At 42.0% G+C, this 25,924-nt stretch overlaps 1 protein-coding gene across 5 annotated transcripts; it reads left to right on the top strand.

Annotated features, from left to right (window-relative positions):
* Nucleotides 1-11,001: 11,001 nt before the first annotated feature.
* LOC135243087 (growth factor receptor-bound protein 2-like) lies at nucleotides 11,002-25,924 on the top strand. Of its 5 annotated transcripts, XM_064314605.1 has the most exons (10): nucleotides 11,003-11,130; nucleotides 11,256-11,318; nucleotides 17,441-17,504; nucleotides 19,156-19,266; nucleotides 19,609-19,700; nucleotides 20,325-20,444; nucleotides 22,337-22,544; nucleotides 23,223-23,333; nucleotides 23,874-23,990; nucleotides 24,810-25,924. In XM_064314605.1, the coding sequence occupies exons 4-10, from the start codon at nucleotides 19,189-19,191 to the stop codon at nucleotides 24,984-24,986; spliced, it is 903 nt and encodes a 300-aa protein (XP_064170675.1). In that variant the 5' UTR covers nucleotides 11,003-11,130; nucleotides 11,256-11,318; nucleotides 17,441-17,504; nucleotides 19,156-19,188; the 3' UTR covers nucleotides 24,987-25,924. The 5 variants fall into 5 exon arrangements, with proteins under 5 accessions (XP_064170678.1, XP_064170675.1, XP_064170677.1 ...); XM_064314608.1 differs by lacking the exon at nucleotides 17,441-17,504 and having other exon boundaries at nucleotides 11,002-11,130; XM_064314604.1 differs by having other exon boundaries at nucleotides 11,064-11,318.

Here is a 25,924-nt window from a genome sequence, read left to right as displayed (position 1 = left end):
TTCAACCGGCCATGGCAATATCTTTAATGTGCCACGATGGAGATAATGAGTCCGCTCCTCTTTAGTGTCCTGAAATACAAGCGAACGCATATTTTCACCACCCGTCGATGACACAGCATGCTGACTAATAAAGGTGGGAGTTATTTAGAGCACCGTATCAATATGGCGAGAGAGATTCCAGCAGGAACCCTCTGTTCTCCATGGAAACACACCGCAGCCTGACCCTCATTCGAACTGCATGCCCCCCCCCCCCCCCGCGCCCCCCTATTCTGTCAGGTCTGTTCGCTATTATAGACTCCTTAGCAAATACATGGGGATACAAAGAGAAAGAGGAAGAAGAGGTGGAGAAACGGACAAGTCTTCTCCCTCGCATCCCTTTGCGTATGTTTCTCTGCCTTCCCTCCCCTTTTCCCCGACTCTCTCCCTCTCCCTCTTCTTCTTCTTCTTCTTCAGCGGAAAGCATCCGGGCGGTATCGATGGCCTGCACTCAATATTAAATCATTCGACATGCCGGGAGCGCCTGACCTGTGTCTGTGTGAGAGCCCCAATCTCTGTGCAGTTTCGCTCCATTTAACTCCATCACTAACACAATTATGCAGTCGCTGGGCTGCATTAGGGAAAACGGCCACACAATTCTGGGATCAATCCTGCGAACAAGTCTCCATGGAAACGTCCCGAACAAGGGGCCCCTCAGTCAAAAGAAAACGTCACAGGTTTGGCAGGCAGCCCCACCCATCAAAGTCTTCCCCCCGGTAACGCAAAAGCTCTCTCGTGATGCACGGTACGGAACTGGGAGTCAGTCCAGAGACCCTCATTAGCAACAGTTAAAAACGCACTCACAGAAAAGGCTGGAAACGGGCCTTGCTGATTTTCACTGGCTCAGGAGCTGAAGGGTATGAAGAGACTGTGGGGTGAGCACGTCCTGCCTGTGTGTGCGAGTCCTAAAGGATGTAAGAGGGTGAGGGGTGGGGGGGGGGTGACACTGGGATAAGGATAAAGCAGGGAGATCATGTGCTACAATGGCCCCTCACTGGACAGATGGAGCGGCCACCAGCCAAAACAGCAATCACTCATAGAGCGCGCATGTGAGCATGTGTGTGTGTGTGTGTGTGTTTTTGTGTGTCTGTATGTGTCTGTGTGTGCGTCTGTGCATGTGCATGTGTGTGTATGTCTGTGTGTGCGTGTGTCTGCATGTGTGTGTGTCTGCATGTGTCTGTGTGCGTGTGTGTGTGTCTGTGTATGAGGGAGTGTGTGTGTGTGTGTGTGTGTGTGTGTAGTAGTGGTGGTGACAGACCCCACTTTTCCTCCCAGTCAACTGTGGACACCTTCATACACAGGCAAGCTCAGCAGCAGACATAATGACACGCTTCCTCTGCATCTCCCACAGCAACAGTGAGAGTAAACCTTCGTGAACCCGGACCAGTTTGTGCTCAATCGTGTTAGTCAAATAATGGAGTCCCCCCCACCTCACCTTTGGGTGTTTGTTTTCCAAACTGTCTCTGTCAAAATGCCAAGTATTTTCCTACAGTGACTGAAAACAATTCAAGCATACAGTATCAACTGCAACATTTTTACAAAATTCCAGTAAGATTGCAGTGAACAGCAACATTACAGTAACATTGCAGTGACAACTTTCCAAAGTCACAGCCTTACAACTAGCCTTGTCATGAATTTCCATAATTTAAAAAATATGTTTTTAAACATTATCTTGGCCAGCTTAGGTCACAGTGTACTCCTGGCACACAGTCTCCAATCATAGGTAGGGGTGATTAAGTGAAATTCAATTTTAATGATGAGGCTATTCCAGATCATTGTTGAGGACATCAGAATGAGTGCAGCAATCTTGCAATTATTGATCGATGTTTGGCACCATAACTGATGCAATATAATTTGAGCCTAAGGTGGACTATCATACGATGACATTTGCTGCTGTTCTACCTATCAGTAATCCAACAGCGTGCACACATATTTATACAGAACAATATCTGAAAGCACAACTTGGCAACTTTGAAGAACTATGTTTGCTATTCCAACATGACAATCCAAAGTACAGTATATATTCAGTCATTATAGTAAGATATTACAAATACCGCAGCTGTGCAATAATGCCTTGCAATTGTTGCATTTTTATTATACTGTATTGTAAATGAATACAAATTCTGATAATATAGCACAATATTTCATATCTTGTAACTATGCCAACATATGAATTGTTGTTAGAAAATGCTGTACTCTTACTGTTCTATTGTTACTATTGCGACATTGTTTTTGTGACTGCACTATTAGTAATGTTTTATGTGATAATATAAAAGAACAGAAATGGAGAGTTGTGTTGGAACACTGAACTCTCTCTCTAATTCAATAATGCTTTATTGGCATAGCAGAGTATGACAATATTGCCAAAGCATGAAACAATAAATAAATAAATAAATAAATAAATAAATAAATAAATAAATAAATAAATAAATAAAAAGGAGGACCACAGGCAAGTTCAACGAACTCCCTTTCTGTCGCTCTCTCTCTCTCTGTCACTGGCATGGCTTGCTCTCTCCAGCAGTCTGTCCTTCCTGGCCATCTGCTCGGCTCTCCAGCCAAGGCTCCGGATTCACTTTAGTACAGCGAAGTCCCTGCCGTCAGCACAAACGCCCAGCTGCACAATCATATTTACGCACGTGTCCACACACACACACACACACACACACACACCATATAATTGACCCTGTTAAGTAAGAGAGGCCCCCCGCTGCGTAATTCACAAACGCCGCTGTTTAGCTCTCGCAATAAATGAGTGTTTGTTCCCCCAATTTCCACCAGGCCGGGAACCAGACAAGGAAACAGCCGTTCATCACAAACGCTTTGCAAAAATGCCGCACGTCTGACTAATCGGTTTTTACTTGGCAACAACACATGCAAGGCATGTTGCAGCTGTGGATCTAGCATCGCATCTCCATGGGAGAGTTCGCCAACAAAAGTCGTACCTCCTCCACACTGTCACCTCTCCTCTCACTGGAAATCCCTGTTCCTCCCTCTGCTAACCGTCTAATTTGCGTAACTACGGCGCTGTGTCCCCGCCCCCAGTCCCCTCGCTCCTTCAGATGCAGTTAATCAAACCCGAGGATCGATATGCCTGGCAGATCCACAGTCCAGCGGCGACTGCGAGCGAGACCAGCGTTGCGTGGCTGCGACAACGAGAAAAGAAAAGACAGTTTAAGCCCTATCGATCTCCGAAGGAATGAATTGGAAGGTGAGGGCAGTTCATGATCCTCGCACGCTCACTCTAATGTGCGCAGTGCTTCTCTTATTTTTATGTATTATTTCTGCTTTTAATCTTTGTGACATATTTATTGATTTGTACGTCATCGGCGGATTGACAAATGACAAGAACTGCAAGTCGGGAATGTCTTCGTCATTTTGCATTGGCAACACACTAATAAAACCTATTAGTCTTTCTGCTTGCTTTGCTTAAAGTCGATCTGCAACCCTGGTCCTGAAGAGCCACAAGCTCTGCTGGTTTTTGTTGTCACATTAAAATCAGCACCCGATTCAAGCCTAAGCAACCTGGTAAAGTGAGTTAACTGTGTAATTAACTGTTGTAATTGATTAAGTGCAAATTAACAACAAAATCCAGGAGAGCCTGTGGCTCTCCAGGGCCAGGGTTGCTGACCACTGCCTTAAACTACATACTGTGACGGGTGCATTTCTAAAATAATGTGTGTATTATCATTCAAAAATATTCAAACAATGATCTTGGGTATTACAGATTAGGCAGCTACTACCAGGAGGAGTACAAGTCGGTGTTTTGGGGGTAGAATGAGTGCCACGTGGACCTAATGTCTGGTAATGCATTATCCCACAAAACCAGTCAGTTTCAAATGATTCACAGGGCAATATTCTGTTTATAATCAAACAATGATCTTGGGTATTACAGATTAGGCAGCTACTACCAGGAGGAGTACAAGTCGGTGTTTTGGGGGTAGAATGAGTGCCACGCGGACCTAATCTCTGGTAATGCATTATCCCACAAAACCAGTCAGTTTCAAATGATTCACAGGACAATATTCTGTTTATAATCAACACTGATAGAGTACTTTTAATGCTAGCAGAGTTCTTGTGGCCCCTACTGGAGCCATATAATCATTACAATCATTTTGCAGAAACCAATCCAGTGGCCCATGTAGTATCACTGTGTGTAATATAAACCTAACGAACAACAATTTGCTTTGTAACATATGCGTATATTGTAATATGAACTCCGTTAGAGTTGATTTAGAAATGGAAATGTGTCCAGGAACGGGTGATAGAGCTGGATCTAACGGGGCTTTGAGCCTGCAGAACATGTGTTTGTATAGTAGGAGGAACTATACAAAAAGCAAGGAAAAGCAAGGTGTGGATCCAGCAAAACACATAGCAACGACAGCCTTTGTCATGGTCTGCTGCTGCTAACGAAGGCCTTGATTTAATCTCCCTGGATCGATAAGTTCCCGTTCCCTCCAGAGTAATACCACAGGGAACAGTGGCAGTGTGAGATCCGGGCAGCCTGCCTGCCAAGCACGATTTATGAGTTTCAAAGGACACCATCCTGCACTTACTGCCAGGAGGCCCTGTACAGCCAGCCTGTATGAGTCCTATAACAACAAGGTGTTTAGCAATGTGTAATAAGCACTGACTTTCAATATGTCCACTTGACCTATTTAGCCTATTCGTGACTATGAGCAGGGATATAGCTTTTTTCCTTCACCAGTGCTTATGGATTTAAAAGAAAACATGAGACGTGGTTTGGCCAAATCAACATCAAATTAATAAATGCACAACAAGCACTTAGTAGCATGTTGTTAAGAGTATTTTAAAAAAGCAACACCCAATTTATTTGAATGGATTTCCATGGTTATAAAACTGGTTTGTAAAAAGGATATTACAAGAAAGAAAAGTGTACCAATTATTTTGTCATTTGGAAATTCTCAGTCAAGATTTTTTCCAGTCCACTGCTCTAATGTCACCAAACAGTAGTGGGAATGGAACACCAGTCAGTTAAATAAAGCCACTCCACAGCGCTCAAATTATACTCATTTTAATATTATGCCATTCTGTGCAAACAGCCACTTGACACATAATGGCTATTATTGCCTCCATTGCCTTTGCAAGCTTTCAAAATGCTTGAGCACACCAAGTACATTGGTTAAAATAAACCCTTTTCGTTGTCAACCTAAGGACAGGACAGGACGTATAATTTTTTTTGACATGTTGCCTGCATTTTTCTTTTTCCTCTGAGCCTGACTGGATTCCTATTGGTGGGATTATAAACTAATTACAGTTAGTTTGACAAATACCTTTGGATTCTGCCACCTCATATACACTTATACTTTTCCTAGTGAGCTGTGTTTAACTTTCAACGATGAATCAAAGGGATGCCGGCTCAGTAGATGAATAACTATGACTTCACAGTGTGTCTCAGATCCTATTACATGGCCTGGCCTTCCAGGTTTTCTCCCATAATGTTAAACAGAAAAAAAGAATTTCAGTATTTTGAATCATATGAAATTAAATGGATTGCTCAATTGAAAGGATGACAAGTTGTCAAGGATTGAGTATTGGAAAGACATACATCATTTAGGAGAAGAGATTAATTTTTCATAAAAGATTTTTTACAAAATGTCACACAGTCTCAATCGCTTTTAGCTGAGCATGTTGTAATCCCTCCCTCTCTGCGGCTTTCTCATATTCAATCAGCAGTACAGCTACAAGGGCTAAGGCAGCAAGCACGATACAATGCCAAAAATGCACACCTCCAAGGCTAGTAGCGCTAACATAATACGACGTACAGTGCAACACACACATTTTCATCCCTAAAAAACTTAAGTAACACGAAATCAATAGTCGCAGTTCTCATACAGAATACTCTGAGTAAACTCTAAACCACCAGCAGCTCCCCCCACCCCCACCCCTCTCTTTATCTCTCTCACAGTACGCAGAAAGCAGCTGTGTGGTTTGTCAGGGCGGAAGCCTGCAAGCTCCTACTTCAGGTGCAGATGTGAGCCATCAGCACCATGCACCAAAAAATAGACATTCATTTACTTATTTTAAAACTGTGTTACTCGCTCCCACAAAGAACAATTCATAGCATCGTCGCTTAAAGAATACAAAATCACTGACTATCCATTTTCCATTCATAAGAAACTAATTTGGCCTTCATTTGGCTTTCAGCTCATCCCTGTTTAAATGAAATTATCTAATTTAAGAATATAAAGATACGCTGAAAAATTGAAGGTGACACTGTGACCCACACACAAACATCAAACTCAAGTATGCATGTATGCAGCATGTGTTTTATACTGTGCGTGCATACATAAATACTTACACAAACACAAATGATTTAGAAATATGTCTACACTTAAATATAAATAAAATGATTTTTAAAAAATCTAAAGAAAATAGGTGAGACTACTTTGGCTTCTGACTACGTCAATGACGAAGGAACCCTCCTCGCTGAGAAGTTCACCTTTTTGATGTAGATTTTGCCGGAAGTTGTGGTAAAGCAAGATGGAGGGCTGTCCATGGGCTACCGTCAAACACCAGGTGTGCTTTCTTGGAGAGATTTTATCATAGATAAGACACAGGCAATACTGCTTAGCCAAAGTGCTCAAGGTCAGACATGATACGAATTTGTAACGTATATATGATACATGATATCATTTAAAGCTTTTTGGCACTTAGATAATTGCATAGTTGGTGTCAGCACTGCAAGAACATTACACATCACACATTTAGAACGATGCGCGTGCATGCTTTTTAAATGTGTGAAGCAGATGTTAACATTTCACCAGTGCCATCGTCCTCTTAGCTTTGATATCTCCAATTTTAGACCATGGTGTGAAGTGGAGAGGGGCTACGGCAGACCGCACACGTGCGATGATGGCCCCCTCTCTGCTCTGTCACCTTCCAGGGACCACAGATACTATCGCCTCACATGTACACATGGTTACCAGACCTGGGGGCTCCTTCCTTCCAGCAGCCATGAGGTCTTACAAACCAGACTCGCCATTGTTGCGCAGATGTGCCTATTTTCTATTTCTATTTTCTATTTTCTATTTTCTATTTTCTATTTTCTATTTTCTATTTTCTATTTTCTATTTCTATTTTCTATTTTCTATTTTCTATTTTCTATTTTCTATTTTCTATTTTCTATTTTTTCGGGGAGTTTTTTTTTTCATTTTTTTTTTTTTGTATTGCGAATTGTTTTTAAGGCAGGGAAACAGCAAGCAGATGAATGTCGTCAAATGTGGTATTAAAGTATCGCTCGACTCCGCTCGACCCTGATCTTCAAAGCCCTGGACGCACTCGACCTCTCGCTCTCAACTGCTCTTCATCTGAAGCTCGGAAGTGCAGTTTTTTAATAAAAAATGAGTGTAATGAAACAACAGAGCTGTTCAATAGCACACATTTATTGCTGTGAACACCTATAAGGGATGGCAAAGGGTGTAAAAGAAGTCTAATAATAAAGCGAACTGGCATACCAACCATATGGACCACTTCCATTTGAGTCTAGTATGATATTCAAGGGATTTTTTTGTCGAAGTAAAATGCACGCACGCACGCACACACATGCACACATACATATGAACTGCTTAGTATGCCAAGGTAAATGCTGCAGTAGAACATAGTAATTATCATCTCTTAGGCAGCTAGTCGAAGTTATGGAACTCAGACTAACACTTAGTGATTGAGGGACTTGTGTTCATACAAGTAAGAGTCTGATGCTACTGCAATTCACTGCTCACTTTAATATGTAATACCTACATGTTCTTAATAGGTTGCAAGCTAGTCTTTTTTTGCCTTCCTACAAGAATGAATTCTTAAATTGCACTGACATAAGGTCATGTAACAGCATGACAGCATGTGGAAGGTTCTGGAAGGTCCCTTTGTCTCTCAGGCCAAGGCAGGGAGGGGGGGGAAGATTTAATGTTTGTTTAAACTCTGTTGCCAGTGTGATAACACAATCTTGCATTTTACAAATCAGTAACCAAAGTAACTTCCCTTTTTTGTTTGGTAATATGTAATTTCTGTCCAGTTTATTGTGTAATTTCTGGGACTGGAGAAGAAGTATTATTTCAGTGCTGACCATGGTTCACGATGGCAAACTGGTTAATATTTTACACATCAAAAAATGTGGTTAAATGATTACAACCCGGTCCACAGAAATAAGCCATATCATTACCTAGCACACTTTGGTTTCTGGGTATGAATTCAAACAGGGAGATACACAGGAACTCTCTGTCTCTTAGTTCTTTATTTCGCCTCCCAGATCGTTATTGCAGAGGTGGAGTTTGAGGAAGCTCTGACTGACAGGCGGTGGCACAACAGGAAGGTTGCCGTTTCAGACATTTTCCTTCACCAATGGTGTTCCCTCCTTGAAATGTGCTGCAGGCAACAGGGTTTGCGTCCCCTCAAGTCTGGCTACACTGTTTCACAGAGGAAATGGGTTGACAAGTCTGCAACACCAGAGACTACTATGACTGACGACATACACTCACTCACCTTTCACCCTTAAGTTTGATCTACAGTACAAATGTGAGCTTGATGTGAGATAATTTGAATAATTTTACTTCCAAAAAATTTTTTTTAACTACTTTATGTTTTTTCAATCTCCCAAATAAATGAAATTATAGCATCTTTGTATGGCAATATCTGAGAAGTGCAATCAGGCACATTGGTGTCGCCTGTTATATTAGCAATTACCCTTGTCCATGAGAGCTAATTGTATTGGGAGCTTAAAGGTCTGGGTATTTACTTTTGCAATCTAGGCATTTAGACTCCTGGAGACTCAAACCTGTGATCTTCTGGTTACAAAAAACAGTTACCAATCCACTGCTATTTCACTACAGGTGTTGGAGGAATGCCAGTGGTGTTATTTTTTTTACCCCTGTCACATTTATAATGCAGCTCTCGCAACATATCAGTGCTCACATTTAGAACACTCTAGAAATAATACTGACGCGCATCCTTCATCACATTTTTCATGATGAAACTATGACCATTAGGGGATGTTACAATAGGTTTGTTGTTTGGTTTTTTTTTTTTTCTTGCATGAAACAATAAAAATGTTCCAAGCCCGTTTGGGAAATTATCTCTTTGTAACACCATCTAAAAATCTAATGGCACACAAACTGGAATATTCACCAATGAACTTAAAATTTCATGTTTTAGCTGGGGATTCTATTCTGATGGAAACAATGACAATTCTCATTTTCTATTTTCAAATTTAGATGATTACCACAGGGAATAATATTAGTGATCAGACAATTGCATTCACTATGACTATCAGTATTTTTTTTTCATTGTATTATTTTATTGTATGTCTTAGGCAGCTCTGCATCATGTTTGCGAAATGACAACATACCATTTTATTATTATTTTATTATTATTATTATGATTTTTTTTTTAAAGAAATGCACACAACTCAATGTGTTAATGACTAAGACTGAGATTGAATCCTACAAAAAGTGCAAAATCAGTATTATCCTAGACAGCTCTCCCATTGAGAATTTTTTCACTCCTTCCCCACAGTTTTAATATGGTTAATCTTTCCACAATATCAGTCTAAACACAGCAAATGAATGCAAAATAGCTGTATTAACCGACACGCCATTGGCCCATCAGTATCATCCTCAGGCACTGAAAAATTTGGCATGTCCCTGCTCCCCCAAAAGTAGGTAAAGGCATTCTTCACCCATGCATTTTTTGCCCTGAAACACACATTTTGAATGTGGTGTGGAACTAGGAGATAGTAGAAGGGGAAGGGAATTTAGAGCGCGATAAACAGACTGAAACCACAGAGTCCCACACTGTCGTTCTCTGTAATGTCCTGACTTCCTGTAGCACGCTTCACATGCAACGTGCGCGATAGCTTATGCTACTCTCGCATATATGCCTGGAATTGTTTGTCTTCCCTCTAAGAATTTCCACCATGGGAAATAAGATAAATTTAACTGAACAATAACAGAACAGTCATGTAAACAATATTTTTATATAATCAAACACTAATGTTCCACTTTTTAATTAAAAAGACAATTAGCGTCTGGGTATACTCCCTTCAGATCTTCAGAAGTTCAGAGATCAGCTTTTGGTTTTAATTTTGATAATGTACATGATTTCAGTTGTCCAACTATTAGCTGTGAATGATGTAAATTTTTTATGCCAGGAACTTACAGTAGGGGGTGTTTTTTGTGCACTCACGCCCCAAAACGCCACCAGCCTGAAACTCAAAAGAACAAAAGCAGGAATAGAATTATTGAAAAAATATTTCTATTTTATTAGTCTTGATATAAGAAAAATGTCATATGTACTGCAACCAGTCCAGCTGGTGTCCCTCATACAACCCCTGATTAAATATTCATGTCGTATTATTAGGCCTGCACTTTAGATTTCCTGCATATATGTAACATATAATCTTCAGCATACTGTTCCGTATGCATCGAGAAATGTACAGCACACAATGGTTGGTGAGCGAGCATACTGCCGTATATTCACCAGTATCCTTTACACTCTAATTTCAGCCTAAATGTCACTTTTCTATCATCATGTTTAAACACGAACAAACTACCATGCCTGTTTATTAGGGTGGTTAAGAGCATCTACATACCGTAGTATACGCAAATTTCTTTCCCTCAGTAGGTCCCAAAGGACACGTGACATGCAAAAAAATGCTAGACATCTGGCCAAGTTCCAGATGATGCCCATGGACTTTACACACGGGAATGCAGCAAGACATTTTTTTGAAGCAAAAACAAAACAAAACTCAATCTGAATGGGAAAACTGGAATTATTACAGCCCCACACGCCCAAACGAACACACGCACACGGGTGACATATTACCACTTCAGTTAAAAATAGAGGCCTACTAAGTTCAAAAAACGTCGATAAGACCCAAGACTGTGCTTTTTTTTTAAGTGATGGCATTCAGTTGCCACTTTAAATCACACGTTCCCGAGTTTACTATTCATTTACAGGACGCTGCCTAGGGAAGTGGTAGCTGGAGTTAACGGGGGTGGGAGGGCGGTATTCTCAATTTTGTTGCTCAACTATTTATGACAGCCGCGGACGCAGCTATTCGGATGTGAAACTGCCGAAGCGAAAGTAATCGCTTTTAGATTTCTTTTAATTTGATGTATAGGTCGGTAAATTGTCCGCGTTTTATTTTTACGGCCAGAGTAACTATATACAGTATTTCATCTTCTGCTTTGTACGTTTGTCTTCGACAGTTTCTGGAGAATCCTAACCCTGGAAGTATCGTTTCCTTGTGGTTCTTTATGTGGAAAACATAAGTAAGTGCTATTTGCTGTTTTGTCTCATTATAGATTGACGATTTTTCGTCCCATTCTAATGGTTCACATCTTGCTATTCGGTGCAATATTTAGGCCATTTTAAATGTAACTAGTGTTTGTCAACCGGGGGCGGAGACCATAAAAAGGATTGCAGAAGAATTAATCCATACGAGATTAAGCTATGTGCTTGTTTGTGTCTATTTTACCTTTACCTATGTAGAATTTTCCAGAACGTCCTATTATAGGTTAAACTGTCAAGTGACCAGTGATGCTGCTCAATTTGTGGGTATAGCTCGAGTTTGTCGAAACGTCGTTTTAAAAGATATAAATCTGGCCATTTATGGTTTTCATAAGTACCCTGTGTTTTACTAATTTTTTAACTATACATTTTCCTGAAAACCATTTATTGCACTTGTGATTACAACTGCAAAGTAAACTCTATTGTCTATATTTGTGAACGCTTTCAGACAATAAACGTGAAATTGCTTGGTTCCAGTATATTTAGTCAACAGTGCGATTTGAGAAGAATTCTTATTTCCTCCTCGCCGGTGCACATGTCGTAGTAGGCTACGCCGTGCATCTATTCAGTGTACTGAGCAAACAAAGTTCCTCCAACACCCTGTCCACCCCGTGCGCGCTTAATTCACCGCCAATAGCTCTTCCAGACATCAGAGCCGACTGATGGTTGAGTTATTGGTTGCTGTGTGGGCATTTCTGCCAAAGACAACACAAGCCTGCGTCCACCCGGCTGTTTGTCAAAGGTTTTTGTGGTTAGAGAGAGGCCATAAAGTCATTTTTTAATTCATGCTATTGCACGTTTCAGTTAAGATAGCATAAGAATATAATTTGACTGGAACATCGTTCTCTTAAATCTCTGTGACAGCCCATTTTGAAATGGGTTTCACTTGATGAAACAGCAGGTGCAAGGAGATTGGCTTTCATGAAAGTGGTTTAACCCTTGACAGATGGGGCGGCCAGTCTAAATGGAGGGACACCACAACTTGAATGTGTATGAGGAGAGATACAGGGAAAGACTCCCTGCTTAGGGTTCCCATTAAGGTCTACAGCACCCCAATTACTGGAAAAATCACATGTGCGCAAGCAAAGGGTGCAGGGATTTATTAGAACGAGTGCAGTATACTTCTTAAAGTTTGAATAGCTGATGTTGGAATGGCTTCTTAAACTCAATTACAAAACAAACACACACGGTGCAGGTATGTTGTCTGCAACTGGACCATGAATGCATGACACAGTATTAAAATATGTACTGATAACAGAAACAAGATTAATGGACACCTCACCAATGTTTAGCAATCTTTTTTCCCTGCAAGAAACCTGTATTCACCAGTGTTTTTGGCTATAGTGAAAGGGAAAGGTATGAATTATGAAAGATGAAAACTGTGACGATTACAGCAGACAAGGATGTAACACATTTTTCTCTGGAAGCTGTAACTGAGGTGAAGGGATTACGTTTTTCAACAAGACAGTAGTCAATTCATTTTGTCTTCAACTGCAAAATACAAGCCTGTGGGACCGTATTTTAAGCTTGTCAGAAGGGCCAAGTCAGCCTGAAAGCTTGTTAATCATTTTTTTAAAAGCAACTAAAATATCTGGTTGATTCCCTCTCATCTCCATTCACAAAGAAGAAAGAGACAATGGAGAATAAATTAACAGATAATTAGTTCACATTGATATCCATGCCTGAATGGCTGGGTGATTGAGGCAGGGAGTCAATTTATTTGCGCACAGACAACTGAAATTCTGTACCGAGCTCGCGGGAAAGAGTTATGGTTAATTATTTGAATATTCATTCTTGGGAGCTGTAGAATATTTGAATATCAAACGAAGAGAAAAAAGCACATCATTGGTAACTGGTTTCTCCGGCAGAACAATATCTGTCTGCGTTTCTCCCTGCAACATCACGGCTACACTTCTCCCTCCGCTTCATTTCATGCCAGCCATCCACAGCCCATACAGCCAGACAGGTAATACTGAGTGAAATTACAGTTTGTGCCATCGCAATAATAAGCTAACATATAAATATTTTTTCTCAGTTAGAATCTAGCAGTTAAAGTTATAAACTGTAATGGGTCTTGGCATTGCGAAGATACGATATAAATGGAATCAAATATTATGATTAGCAATAAAGTTCAACCTGTTGCAAAACATGGCAACTTTGCTGCAGAAGTATGGGACAGATTGCTGCTTCAGCCATTTAACTGTAAACTTTGCTGCTGTTTGAACTTTCAAATCAAAATGTTCAGTGAGGAATCACAACCATCAGACTTTACTTCTGTTCTCTATCTACTTCCTCTTAAACTTTGGGCCGCAAGCAGATGATGGGGTGGTAGTATAATGGGTAAGGAGCTAGTCTTGTAACCTAAAGGTCACCGGTTCAATTCCCAGGTGGGACGCTGCCATTGTACCCTTGAGCAAGGTGCGTGACCTGCATTACTTCAGCATATATCCAGCTATACAAATGGATTCAATGTAAATGCTGTGTAAATAGTTGTGTGAAGTCACTCTGAATAAGAGCATCTGCTAAATACCTGAAATGTAATGATGACTGTAGCTTTGGATACTTTTCATAGTCATAATACGATCATTGCAAAGTCACCACTTTACTCAGATTTATATAGTTTAGTATACATCCAGTCATTCAATGTTAGCCAGCCATCCCCAAAGACAGCAGATTTTTCTGTTAAAATAATGTAGATCAGAGATCTAGATTAACTGTTTTAGACATAAAACTTACCAAGAAAGGTACAATTGGTATAGAAACAAAATACAGAAAGCACCAGACACTAAATCAATCTGTTCTGAGGAAATCCAGCGGCATTGTTTTCTGATCACTCGCAAATCCAGAGGTCATTGTGGGCAACAGTCAACTCAGAATTACGGCGATAAAAATGAAGTTTGGTTTGGCAAACATGAAAACGGCCTAGCCAACTGCAGCAATATTATTGTAGTATATGCAATGAAGCTTTCAAAAGTATAATTTGGCTTTATATTTTATTATTAAAATAACTTATTTATTGTTCTTTTTTTTTTGAAGACACACAGGCCACTGTTTATTTTTGTGTTATTAAAATAAGATAATGCGGGTGGTAGGTCCTCTTTCTAAATTAAGGTGCTCAGTGATGCTAAGATCCTTCCTTAGCAATGTGCTGTCACTGAAGCATGCTTTGGGTGGAGCAAGAAAATGCATGCAGGAAATGTGGTATGTGGTCAGTGAATGGCCTGGAGCTGAACAGTGTACAGTTCAGTCATTTAGCAGACGCATTTAGCCAAAGCAACAACAGAAAAGTGCATTTCACATGGTAAGCAAACACCACTTGGCTTGAGACAGTCAAAGTTACAATCATATGAGTGCCACCAGGAAAGTGAATTCACATCAGTTACAGAGCAATCCCTGCCTCACTGCGATGGCTTTCAGAACAATTTCTGAAATGGGCCTCACACACTGCTATGATTTTGAAATGGGCCTCACACACTGCTATGATTTTGAAATGGGCCTCACACACTGCTGTGATTTTGAAATGGGCCTCACACACTGCTGTGATTTTGAAATGGGCCTCACACACTGCTGTGATTTTGAAATGGGCCTCATTCATACAGTAGGAATATTGGTGGGGGGGGGGGGTGCTGAGGGGCTCCCCTGAACCATACAGCATCCACCTGGTCACCATGGAAATGGCATGCGCTTCCTGCAGGATAGGGGGGGGGATCCATAGCTGAGCGTCACATTTCCCTCTGGTCTGTAGGAATCTTGGCCCTGTGTCACTGCTTAATGTCTCATTGACCACAGGACAGTTAGAGATAACTGAATTAGGTTCAGATCCTTCGCCTCCCTGCCCTAGTAAGATGAATCCATGGCTGTACCAGCTCAGTACAGCATTGGTGGTATCAATCAATCAAATTTTATCTGTATTGCGTATTTTACAGCAGTTGTCACAATACGCTTTACAGACAACCCTGGCCTAAACCCCCACAGGAGCAAGCCTAAGGCAACAGTGGTAAGGAAAAACTCCCTGTGGCAGATGGGAAGAAACCTTGGAAAGAACCAGGCTCAAGGGGGAAACTAATCCTCCTCTGGTCGGCTCAGGGTGCCGACTGGTGACCAACATGTCAGTCAGTTTTATAAGGTTTATGATGTGGCTCAGATGATGGGTGGGGCCGGGTGGCGGTGATGGGGAACAGCAGGTGGCGACAGATATGGGCAGGGTGGAGGCAATGACGAAAGAGGGGCTGGACCGCAGAGGTGGGGGAGACCAGATGACTCTCAAAGCACTCTCTAAGGTTGGAGCAAGAGTACATAGCACCCACTGAAGAGAGTTGTTTGTGCCAGATTGTGACCCAGTTTATATCTTAGGGCAGCCTAAGCCTTTTAAGTTTTAACTTTTCAAGCTGAAACCACATATTTCACATCAAATCATTTCTCTCAGCCATGACACATAATGCTACTTATTAACCCTTTAAGACGTAAGATCACAAAAACATGTGATTAGAATGTTCTTAACTGAACATTCTAATGCAGATGTAACAATCCAACTGGTAATTGAAAGCAATGGAGTTCTAGAACCTTAAGGTTAAATGATGAAACAGCACAACTTAAACAATTCACAACTTTGCTTCTGTAAGAACGTACGAGAGAACAATCAAACTGAACAGTATGGTGAAAGTATGCTGTACTAAGGCATAGACATATTTTTTAAGGAGAACAGACAGTGCACTCTTCTTTTGTATTTATTTTGATTTTTTTTGCTTTATTCAGATGGTAGTAAAGCAGTAAGAGAGAGAGAAGGGATCATAGGTCAGAAGGTGTCTTGGTCAAGCTCGAATCGTGGGGAGGGGGGGTTGTGTATGGCTTGGGGGTCAGCCACCCTACACACTGCACCATGTGTCTCACCAGACTGTCACATGCCCAGCTGTTTAATTAAACGGTGTCCAAATTCTTTTAGGACACAAATGTTCTCTCTCTTGATTTTTGCTTTGTGGCAGGTACTTTTACGGAGGTCTGTGTTGGTAAATGTGATCTTGAATGCAAGAGAGATGTCACTTCCCCCCCCCCCCCCATGGTTCTAATATGTAAACCAGTACGTTTGATGAGGTTAAACGGTTACCTGGGATAGATAGAAGGGCAACGATGGCGTGCCCCGTTCCCTCGTTTAGAAAATGAAAGGGTCCAGTGTGTTCGTGCTTTCCTAAAAAATACAGGAAGTGAAAGACAGGCACAGACATCTGGAGAGGGAGCATCCCAGTACCTCGGGAACACACTGAAGAAAATAAAACAACCCAAAACAACTAATACAGCGAGGGCAGTTTCTGTGCGCGTAATTCAATTTTATCAACATGCCTTATTAGAGGCATTTAATCGGAATCATCCTCCCAGTCACTCTAATGTGAATGTGCCTGTAATTACCGGCCAGTCTGTGCCATTTCCGCTCTGCGAATGAAAGGGTGGGAAACAGACCGCTCTCTCTCTTCCACTCGCTCGTAATTCGGAGGCCCCAAGTTACGGTTATCCTCCTCGGAACTTTCCAGAGCCCCCCCATCACCCCCCCACCCCCACCACCCCGGGCATTATGCTAAGAGGTGGAAATGAGGAGTAGGGGTGAAGCTGGGGTCCAAAGCCTTTGCCCTGTATTTGCTAAAGGGTGCTTTCTATGACAAAAAGGGCAAGGGGGGGGGGGGAGGTGGAGTTGAGTGGAAATTAAGACAGGGCAGTGAGGATGTGAACTACAAATGTAAAAACAGCAATGCAAATAAAGAGATTAAATAGGCTACAGAAACAGGAATCTGAAATGGCTCCTGATTCACGATTCCTACAGATTGCCCAGGTGATATTGTTTTCCTGTACGGCAAGTGTGTCACACTCCCAATCCTGAAGGGTTGCAGTGTCTTCTGGGTTTTAGTGTGTTTCAGCTCTTTAGTTATTCATTTAAGTAATTGATTGGCTAAAGAATCCACACATCTGGTTCTTAAGACTTTAACTGCTACACATTGAATGGAAGCAACAAGTACCTGAAGATGCTGTGACCCCCCCCCAGAACTGGAGTTGGACACCTCTGCTGCGATGGCTCTCATTACTACAGCTCACCACATCATCTGATATTCCATAGGTGGAGCAGTGAACTGTGGGAGTCTTTAACGGCCGGTGGACTGTCCCCAGGTTTCTGACCCGAGGTGAGGTGTGAAGAAAGGGGAGAACACATTCCTGGATGGGCGAGGGGTGGGGCCGGGGTGTGGACGGGGGTGCGAACGTGCCTCTCTTTCCTACAGGGGAAACATTTTTAACAGTCATAACATCGTCCTGGTTCAGGGAGCACGGCAAAGCAACCGGAGCGATTGATTTACCACAAGCGATGTAGAAATCCATGGCGCGATCAAACATTTACTCACGCCTTCTTCCATTACATCTGAGGCCCGGCACACATTGACTGTACTGCTCTGCTGTTGCTGAAAGAGAATCTGCCTTTATTTGTCTGCACGTTATTAACCACCATTAACCAACCTCCACCACCCCTGCAGACCCACGTGGAGAAAAAGGGCTATAGAGGGTATGCACATGACATCACAGTAAGTGGAAGTCACTGCGGTTACACCCACTGAGTGGCAGCGTTAGCGTTCAGCTTGAATTCCACGAAAACACAAAAAACATCTAAAATGGGAAAGAGCTGTTGTGCGATTGACTGTACAAATAGATTCAACAAGCAATCGGAGCCATCTTTTTACAGACTGCGGAAAGCTAAAGAAAAGAGAAGCAAATGGATCGCTGCAATTCGCAGAAACAACTGGAATCCAGGCACTGAAACGTGGATTTGCAGTTGTCATTTTGTGTCAGGTATGTTGGATTTTTGGGTAAAATCATACCTTAAGTTATGTACTGTATTGACTACTCATCAATTAAATATTTAGCATCTTTCATTTATATTCTGTGTAACTGTAAAGTTTTTGTTAGCATTTATTAAAAAATCTATGATGACGAGCCTTGTGTTCTACAAACAAAGGGATGATGGTTAGATAATTTATATGCTTGGCTAGCTAACACTAAGATATGATTTTACCCAAAAATCCAACATACCTGACACAAAATAACAACCGCAAATCCACGTTTCGGTGCCTGGATTTGAGTTGTTTCTGCGAATTGCTGCGATGCATTTTCTTCTCTTTTCTTTAGCTTTCGGCAGTCTGTAAAAAGATTTCTTGTTGAATGTCCATGGACCACTGGTTCTTTGGTAAGTTGTAAGGATCGCTGTTGAGTCCAACCGCCTTTAATTTAAGCAGATAATCGTTTGTTTTACTCCCGGTTTTGCAGTTTCCTCTACTAAAGGCAGCCATGTCGCAGCATGTTTGCCACTCAGTCCCGAGTGGGAAAGTGACGTCAATGCATACCCTCTATTGCACAGTACATTAAAGTAACTCCAGTCTGAGCTAGCAGGACAGAACTACAGCCAAAACTATCAGATAACTGTGCTAACAAAGTATTATTCCAAACACACACACGTACACATACACACACACAATGAGAAGTAATACTTTTGTATATAGACACTCTCACAGTCGATCTCCAGACCTGGGTGAAATTTGAAATACTTTAACCTTTCAGATAATAGTAAATTCCTGCAGACTACTACATATTTTGCTAAAGCTTAACACACAAGTAGCAGCGTAGAAAAACGAGTACACATTTTAACCAGTAAGCATGCGATAAACACTGTCCCCCCCAACCCCCCCTTCTCTCTTCTTCTTGTGGTACTTCCTTTATATCAATTTACCTATCTCCCTGCCCCTCTCTTGTACCCCCCCCCCTTCTTTCTCTCACCCCCATTCTCAGTATTCTTGCTCAGTGCATCTCTCCCTGTTGGCCATGGAAGCCGTTGGAAAATATGATTTCATGGCCACTGCCGAGGAAGAGCTCAGTTTTCGAAAGGGGGATATTCTGAAGGTAACGACCATCGGGGGTTCAACGTGGCTTAGCCATCGTTAGCCCTTCCCAAAACACGTCCTAAACTCAGCCTTTTACCAAAACACGCCTGTCACAGTGGCAGAGCAGAGCAGGTTTAAGTTCAAACACGTGTATTCATTCTGATCTGCTGCGTTGCCCGAGCATACCACCATCACCCTGTGACATTTGCGGCTGATGTAAAAGATTAGTGCACATTTTCGTCACGCTTGCTAAAGTGAGTGCTGCTTTTTGTACATGCGTTCGTCCTTCATTTTCTCCGAAGGAGAGTGAGAACATGACAACTCTGTTCACCTCTCTTAAATCCCTCTCTAAACTCCTCAGATCTTAAGCACCGAGGATAACTGGCACAAGGCAGAGTTTCATGGACACGAAGGCTTTGTTCCCACCAACTATGTTGACAGATTCATTCCCAGGTGAGACTCATGGTCTTATAGTCCGAATGTATGCGAGTGTGTGTGTGTGTGTGTGTGTTTACTGTATATATATGTTTGAGAGTGTATGTGTGTTTATATTTGTTTGTGTGTGTGTGAATATTTATGTTGGTGTGAGTGAGTTTGTTTATATTTACATTTGAGTGTGTGTTTATATATATATGTTTGAGTGTATGTGTGTGCATGTTTGTGTGTGAGAGTGTGTTTATATTTGTTTGTGTGTGTGAGTGTTTATATGCATGTTGGTGTGAGTGTGTGTCTATATTTACGTGTGTGTAAGTGTGTTTATATTCGTGTATGTGTGTGTGTGTGTGTGTTTATATGTTTGAGAGTGTATGTGAGTGTTTATATTTACATGTGTGAGTGTGTGTGTGTGTGTGAGAGAGAGTATGTGTTTATATGTTTGAGAGTGTGTGTGTGTGTGTGTGAGAGAGAGAGAGTGTGTGTTTATATGTTTGAGAGTGTGTGTGTGTGTGTGTGAGAGAGTGTGTGCGTTTATATGTTTGAGTGTGTGTGTGTGTGTGTGAGTGTGTGTGTGTGTATGTGTGTGAGTGTGTGAGTGTTTATATTTACGTGTGTGTGCTGACTGGGTCTCCCTCTGTGCAGCTGGTTCAAGGAGAATGCCAGCCGGAGCTCAGCAGAGGACATGCTGATGCCCTGTGAGCTGGGGGCCTTCCTGATCCGCGGAAGCCAGAGCTCCCCGGGGGATTTCTCCATCTCCGTCAGGTCTGTGTGGGCCCCGGGCCCCCAAGGGACCGATTGCAATGGCACAGCACACGGTTCCCCACAAAGAGGCGCGCCCCAGCCGCCTTGCGCACTGCTGTTAGCATTCAGACAGCTGGACAAAACTATGACAGCCTTCAGCTCGTAGCACAGCATAGCATAATGACGAGAAAAGGCCATTCAGCCCAACAATGCACCCCATTTTCCTGACTAAATTGTACCCAGTGCTCTGATTACCTACAGACTAGATGGTATCTAACACATGTATCAAGCCTGGTCTTGAAAATCCCCAGAGTTTCTGCCTCTACGACGCGACCTGACACACGCTATTCCACACACTGACTATGTCATGAAAACCCCTCAGGCTTGGTCCAGTGCTGGGGAGCTGGTCATTTTCCTAGAGGTAAAGATAACTACAGCCACTATTTGCACAGAAAGAGGCTGCACACGGTTTTCCTCTCATCAAAGAAACGCTAGCCGGTTGGTGGCTTATACAACTTTCAGTTTGGCTCTCCTAGATTGTATCTGTCCATCAGTGCTGATACACATGACATGTACTTCACATTATATTCATTCAGTAGGCACTCATGGTGTCAAGAGCAACTTAAAAACAAAGGGCATAAGTACATTCAAATAGGTTAATAAGAGCAGCTATTATGTGGATAATGGCAAACAACACCCACAACTTCTTATGTATTCAGCCTGTAATAGTTAGTCTGTCCCTGCCTCCGTACTGCTGCAATCTCAGTCGAGCCGCACGGAGGACTGGCCAGATCTGTGTAAAAAACACGGCCGTCCTCCAAACTGCAGGCTTGGCAGCAACACTGTTCTGCCACAACGCAGCAGCGCGTCACAGAAAGCCGTGTCCCACTGCCAGGGCGGTCCAGCTAAGCAGAACCAGCCTACATGCAGGCCTGCTTATTCAAATGCGAAGCACTTAGTCGCATTAATATTTCACAACCTACAACTCTCCTTTTCGGCGTGGTCCAACGGCGCAATTTAAGTGAACCCACCTCACCTCATAAATCATCCATCGGTTTCAGCTGTTCAGCTCCATCAGACTTGGGTTGAGAGTGAACAGCGGTTGCATCCTCTCACCAAGCACTCCTCCCAGTGGCCAGTCTAGGTACTGCATGTGTCAAACGTAGTCCAGGCAACCATGATCTTTGCATTGAGAAAGGCTCTCTGCAATCCCAATTTGTCCACAACAGCCTCTGACTCAGGGTAAAACTGAGATTACTCACACACAAAAATTTCTGTCTCAAGTTATTAGTGTGTTCTACCTTTAATCGTTTGTCCAGGTGGAATAATACCAGCAATTGAGTCACTTAGATGATTAATACCTTGGAGAGTCTCTTTCGTTTTGAATTTCGAGTGAATTGTGAAGGGAGACTGACCTTTCAAGAATTCTATAATTGGAGTAGCCATGATTAACTGTGTCATTCATTCTCCAGTGCAAAGCACAGTGACTGCTTTAAAGCACTGGTTCCTGACAGTATATGCTAGTTCCTTTCTTTGCTTCATGAACGCTCATAATCTAATTACTAGTTAATGATTCTGTGAATCAGCCTCAACCGTTTGATGACTAATTTTTGATTGCTCACTAATTTACAAAAACATATACAGTGCTATGTCTACATCCACCAGGAGGGGGGGGGGGCACCACACTAGAACTGTAAGCGGTGAGAAATGTAATGGAGTCATCGTAGGACAAACATACGAACATTTAAGTCTGTAAAGAAACATTCCTAAAAAAATTTTGCACTCTTTCTTTATCTTTCTCTCTCGCTCTCCCTCTCTTTCTCTCTCTAATAACTGATGAAGGATATGAGAACCTTTGTCTGTATGACAGCGCTCACCAGTGAGCTTACCTTGGCTAATCCCTCCCTCCTCAGGCACGAGTATGATGTGCAGCACTTCAAAGTGATGACGGATCACAGCGGCCACTACTTCCTGTGGACGGAGAAGTTCACCTCCCTCAACAAGCTGGTGGAGTTCTACAAGACCACCTCCATCTCCCGGCAGAGACAGATCTTCCTGCAGGATGGAAGCCGGGATTTTAAGGCCCCGCCCATGTCTATGCCTGCAGCTCTGCCCCCGCCGGTACAACACTTTGGGGGGGGGGGGGAAGTCTTATCCACATTCCAAAAAGAATTCCCGGTCAGAGCAGGTTACCAGCAATCTGCTTCTTCCATGCAAAGGAAACAGTCATTCCTCTCTAGTACAGCTACCCTGCTTTTTTTTACAAGTTGAGCAGGTACCACGAGTAAGTATAACCACATGCTTGCAGGCAGCCTTTATAACTAGTCACAATCAATTTTTATATGCATACCTCATGTTTCTAGGCATTTAGCACACACACTTATCCGGACCAACATACACAGCTTACATTCTTTTACATACAATCTACTTATACAGCTGCATGTTTCCTGAAGCTATTCAGGTCAAGCACCTTGCTCAGGAGTACAACAGCAGTACCCCACCTGGGCATCACACCTACACAGCCTCTGAGCTGCAAGACCAGCTCCCTAACCATTACACTACACTGCAGTCCATCTTCACCAGCATCATTATAATCCTGATTTGTATAGTACTTTCCACAGTAGCACCGTGTTATTTACATTCAATAAAAAATAAGAATAAAATAATGAAAGAAAAAAAAGAGTAATACTATAAGGATTAATGTGGAAGAGAAAATGTACATATCTCCTGTCAATCCAGTGACTGGTATTACAGGCCTGATGCTATAGTGAGGTTCAACACGGCACCTGTTCTTCACAGGGAAAGAGAGGAAGTCTCCCTGAGGAGAGGAGTTCCTCCAGTGGAGGGTTTGGGGGTTCCCAAAACCCCGCAGCCCAACGCAGGGCCTCAGATATTCCCCCGACTGCACAGGTAACCCCAGTTTCAAATATATGAACCCTTCCATCGAATTTCCTCGCATTAAAGCTCCAGTGAATACTAATAAATGTGGAATCCCCGCGATTCACTCAAAACCACCAAGCCATTTAATGAGGAAAAACTCATCTAATATAGTGGCAGATTTATCCACAATGTGTATTTATTTATTTATTTATTTATTTATTTATTTATTTATTTAATATTTATCGTATTTTATCAAATAGTACTTTTTGACACTTTTTGTAAAATGGCTTGACGGTTTTACAGTGAATCCATGGGTAAGCTTAAGAAAATGATTTCATGCCAAAATACAGCGCTTTTCTGCGTCACCAGTTTTCACCTCAATACCTCTAATGTGTGGCTTTGTTTTTTGGAGACAAATCACTACTTAAGAGTTTCTGTATGTTTTCCCCATGGTTTTCTTCATCCAGTAATTTTGTCAATAAAGGTTACATTTCAAGGTGAGCACCTGGCTCAGCTTTACTCTTAACATAGGAGAGAATCGACTCCTAGTTCCTGTCTTTTCTTCCTCAGTATAAGAGAGGCAGTCTGGAGGACAGAGCTTACACCTCAGGGACCATGGGAATGCCCAGTCCTGCCTCATTTGCCCCTCCCCTACGCCGGCCGTCTGACAACATGCCATTCCCACAGGTACACGATGAGTGTCAGCCATCCCCCCTCAAAAAAAAGGTCCTGTGCAATCCCAAATTGTGGACCAGAATCTCTGACTCATGCAGACTCCATAAGACAGTCTAACATGGTCACCATTTGATTGGGATATTTATGAAAATGATTTGAGGAAAGAGATTGCCTTGAAAAGATTAAGATTGCCTTGAAAATAAATCAATCGTTCAACTGTTCTGTAGTCTTTAAGTTAGAGTAAAAGAGTTTGAGTTATAATGACTTGGTCCATTATTTAAATTGAGACTACTCAGATAATCTAGTAAAATATAAGCATTACAGTGTACAGGGCTCAATTTGGGCTTGGTTGAGGGTGAGATCACACTTGGCCAATCACCTGGTCAGAATGAATAGTTGATTTTGCTTGATTAGTGCTAATCAGGGTCTGTAAGGTGTGCCTGATGCAAAAGTCTCTTTCAGACCTGAGATGGAGAATGAGGGCGTAGTACAGTACTGGGCTTACGATGGGTGACATCACTTGAAATTAACATATCAGAATGTCATGGTGGGATGATGAAATTGAACTTGTCTTTCTGTATGTGTGTGTGTGTGTGTGTGTGTGTGCGTGCGTATGTGTGTGTGGCGTGTGTGTGTGTGCACGCATGTATGTAAACTTCTCTGCATGTGCATGCGCATGTGCACGTGTGCATGCCTGTGCATATTTCTCTATGTGCGTGCATGTCCTTGTGTGCGTGCATGCATATGTGTGTGTGTGTGTGTGCACGTATGTGTGTGTGTGTGTGTGTGTGCGTGTGCGTGTGCGTGTGTGTGTGTGAATACATCTTACAGAGGCCAGCCATGCACGTAAGAGCGCTGTACGACTTCACCGCAGAAGAAAGCGACGAGCTGGGCTTCAGCGCCGGGGAGGTGATCGAAGTCATGGACAACTCAGACTCGTCATGGTGGAAGGGAAGGCTGAGGGGCAGGATCGGCCTCTTTCCCACCAACTACACCACGCCCATATGAAGCCACGCCCACGACCCAAGCCATTGGTCCACATGCAGCCTCATTCAGGATAGTGTGAAAAAGCAGAATGTTGCGCACCCTGAACATCGCTTGCCACTAACTGAACAAAGCCCAGGCAACTGAGTGAGATTCATGGACTCTAGTCACAAATGTTGACAAGCGGGTTTTCTTTGTTTATTTTAACAGAGTTTATTATATAAGACAGCGATAAATTTGTTTTTAACTTGGTTAAAGGTCAAATGATAAAACCTATTGTAAAATACTGTATCGTTGGGGTAAATCTGGGGAAAATTCATGTCAAAGTGGAGGAAGGCATGATTTTTATATGGTATGTGTGTAATAATTATCCATAAACCATACTTGGTATCCCTGGAAACCAAGAGGAAACTTGCCTATAAAATACAGACAGAATGATGACTGCAGAAGACACCAAAACAATAAGGTGTTTGGCATTTTCTGCATTTGGTAGGAAAATTGTTCTGTGGTGTATTTAGGATGCCAGTGTGGGTACTTCTACAAGGGTCTTTGTGTTCCTCTCCCTCCTTATCCATTCTAAAGCAAAGTCCATCCTGATTAGATTATTCCATAGAGGGCTTCATTAAATCAGCTGTTTTATACAATTAGTCATTGTGAGACACATGACCCAAGATATATAATACAAGTTAATAAATGCATGCAATAAAATCAAAATGAGGAAGAAAAAGGAAAAGTTTCATGTTGACAACAGTTTATTATTTTTTCATAACTGCTGACTCTTTAGCTGCATTTATATTCGATATGATCATAAACCAGTAATTTACCTGAAAACCTTGTTTTATTTTTTTCAGGAACATGCTCATCATGGTATTAGGATACATACTTGAATGAACTGTACTGATATAATTTTCCTAATGAATTACATTATATAGTCCAATTAAAGTATTTTTGAGAAGAATAAA

Source organism: Anguilla rostrata, chromosome 17 (assembly GCF_018555375.3).
Source record: "Anguilla rostrata isolate EN2019 chromosome 17, ASM1855537v3, whole genome shotgun sequence".
Taxonomy (NCBI): Eukaryota; Metazoa; Chordata; class Actinopteri; order Anguilliformes; family Anguillidae; genus Anguilla; species Anguilla rostrata.
This window is presented reverse-complemented; position numbering and strand designations above follow the sequence as displayed.

What these genes read in the sequence shown, in the direction of transcription:
- LOC135243087 (XM_064314608.1), top strand. Translation starts at nt 19,189, where the DNA reads ATGGAAGCCGTTGGAAAATATGATTTCATGGCCACTGCCGAGGAAGAG. An exon ending in GAAAGGGGGATATTCTGAAG is followed by an intron (nt 19,267 to 19,608) that starts GTAACGACCATC and finishes TAAACTCCTCAG; the next exon opens with ATCTTAAGCACCGAGGATAA. An exon ending in ATATTCCCCCGACTGCACAG is followed by an intron (nt 23,334 to 23,873) that starts GTAACCCCAGTT and finishes TTTCTTCCTCAG; the next exon opens with TATAAGAGAGGCAGTCTGGA.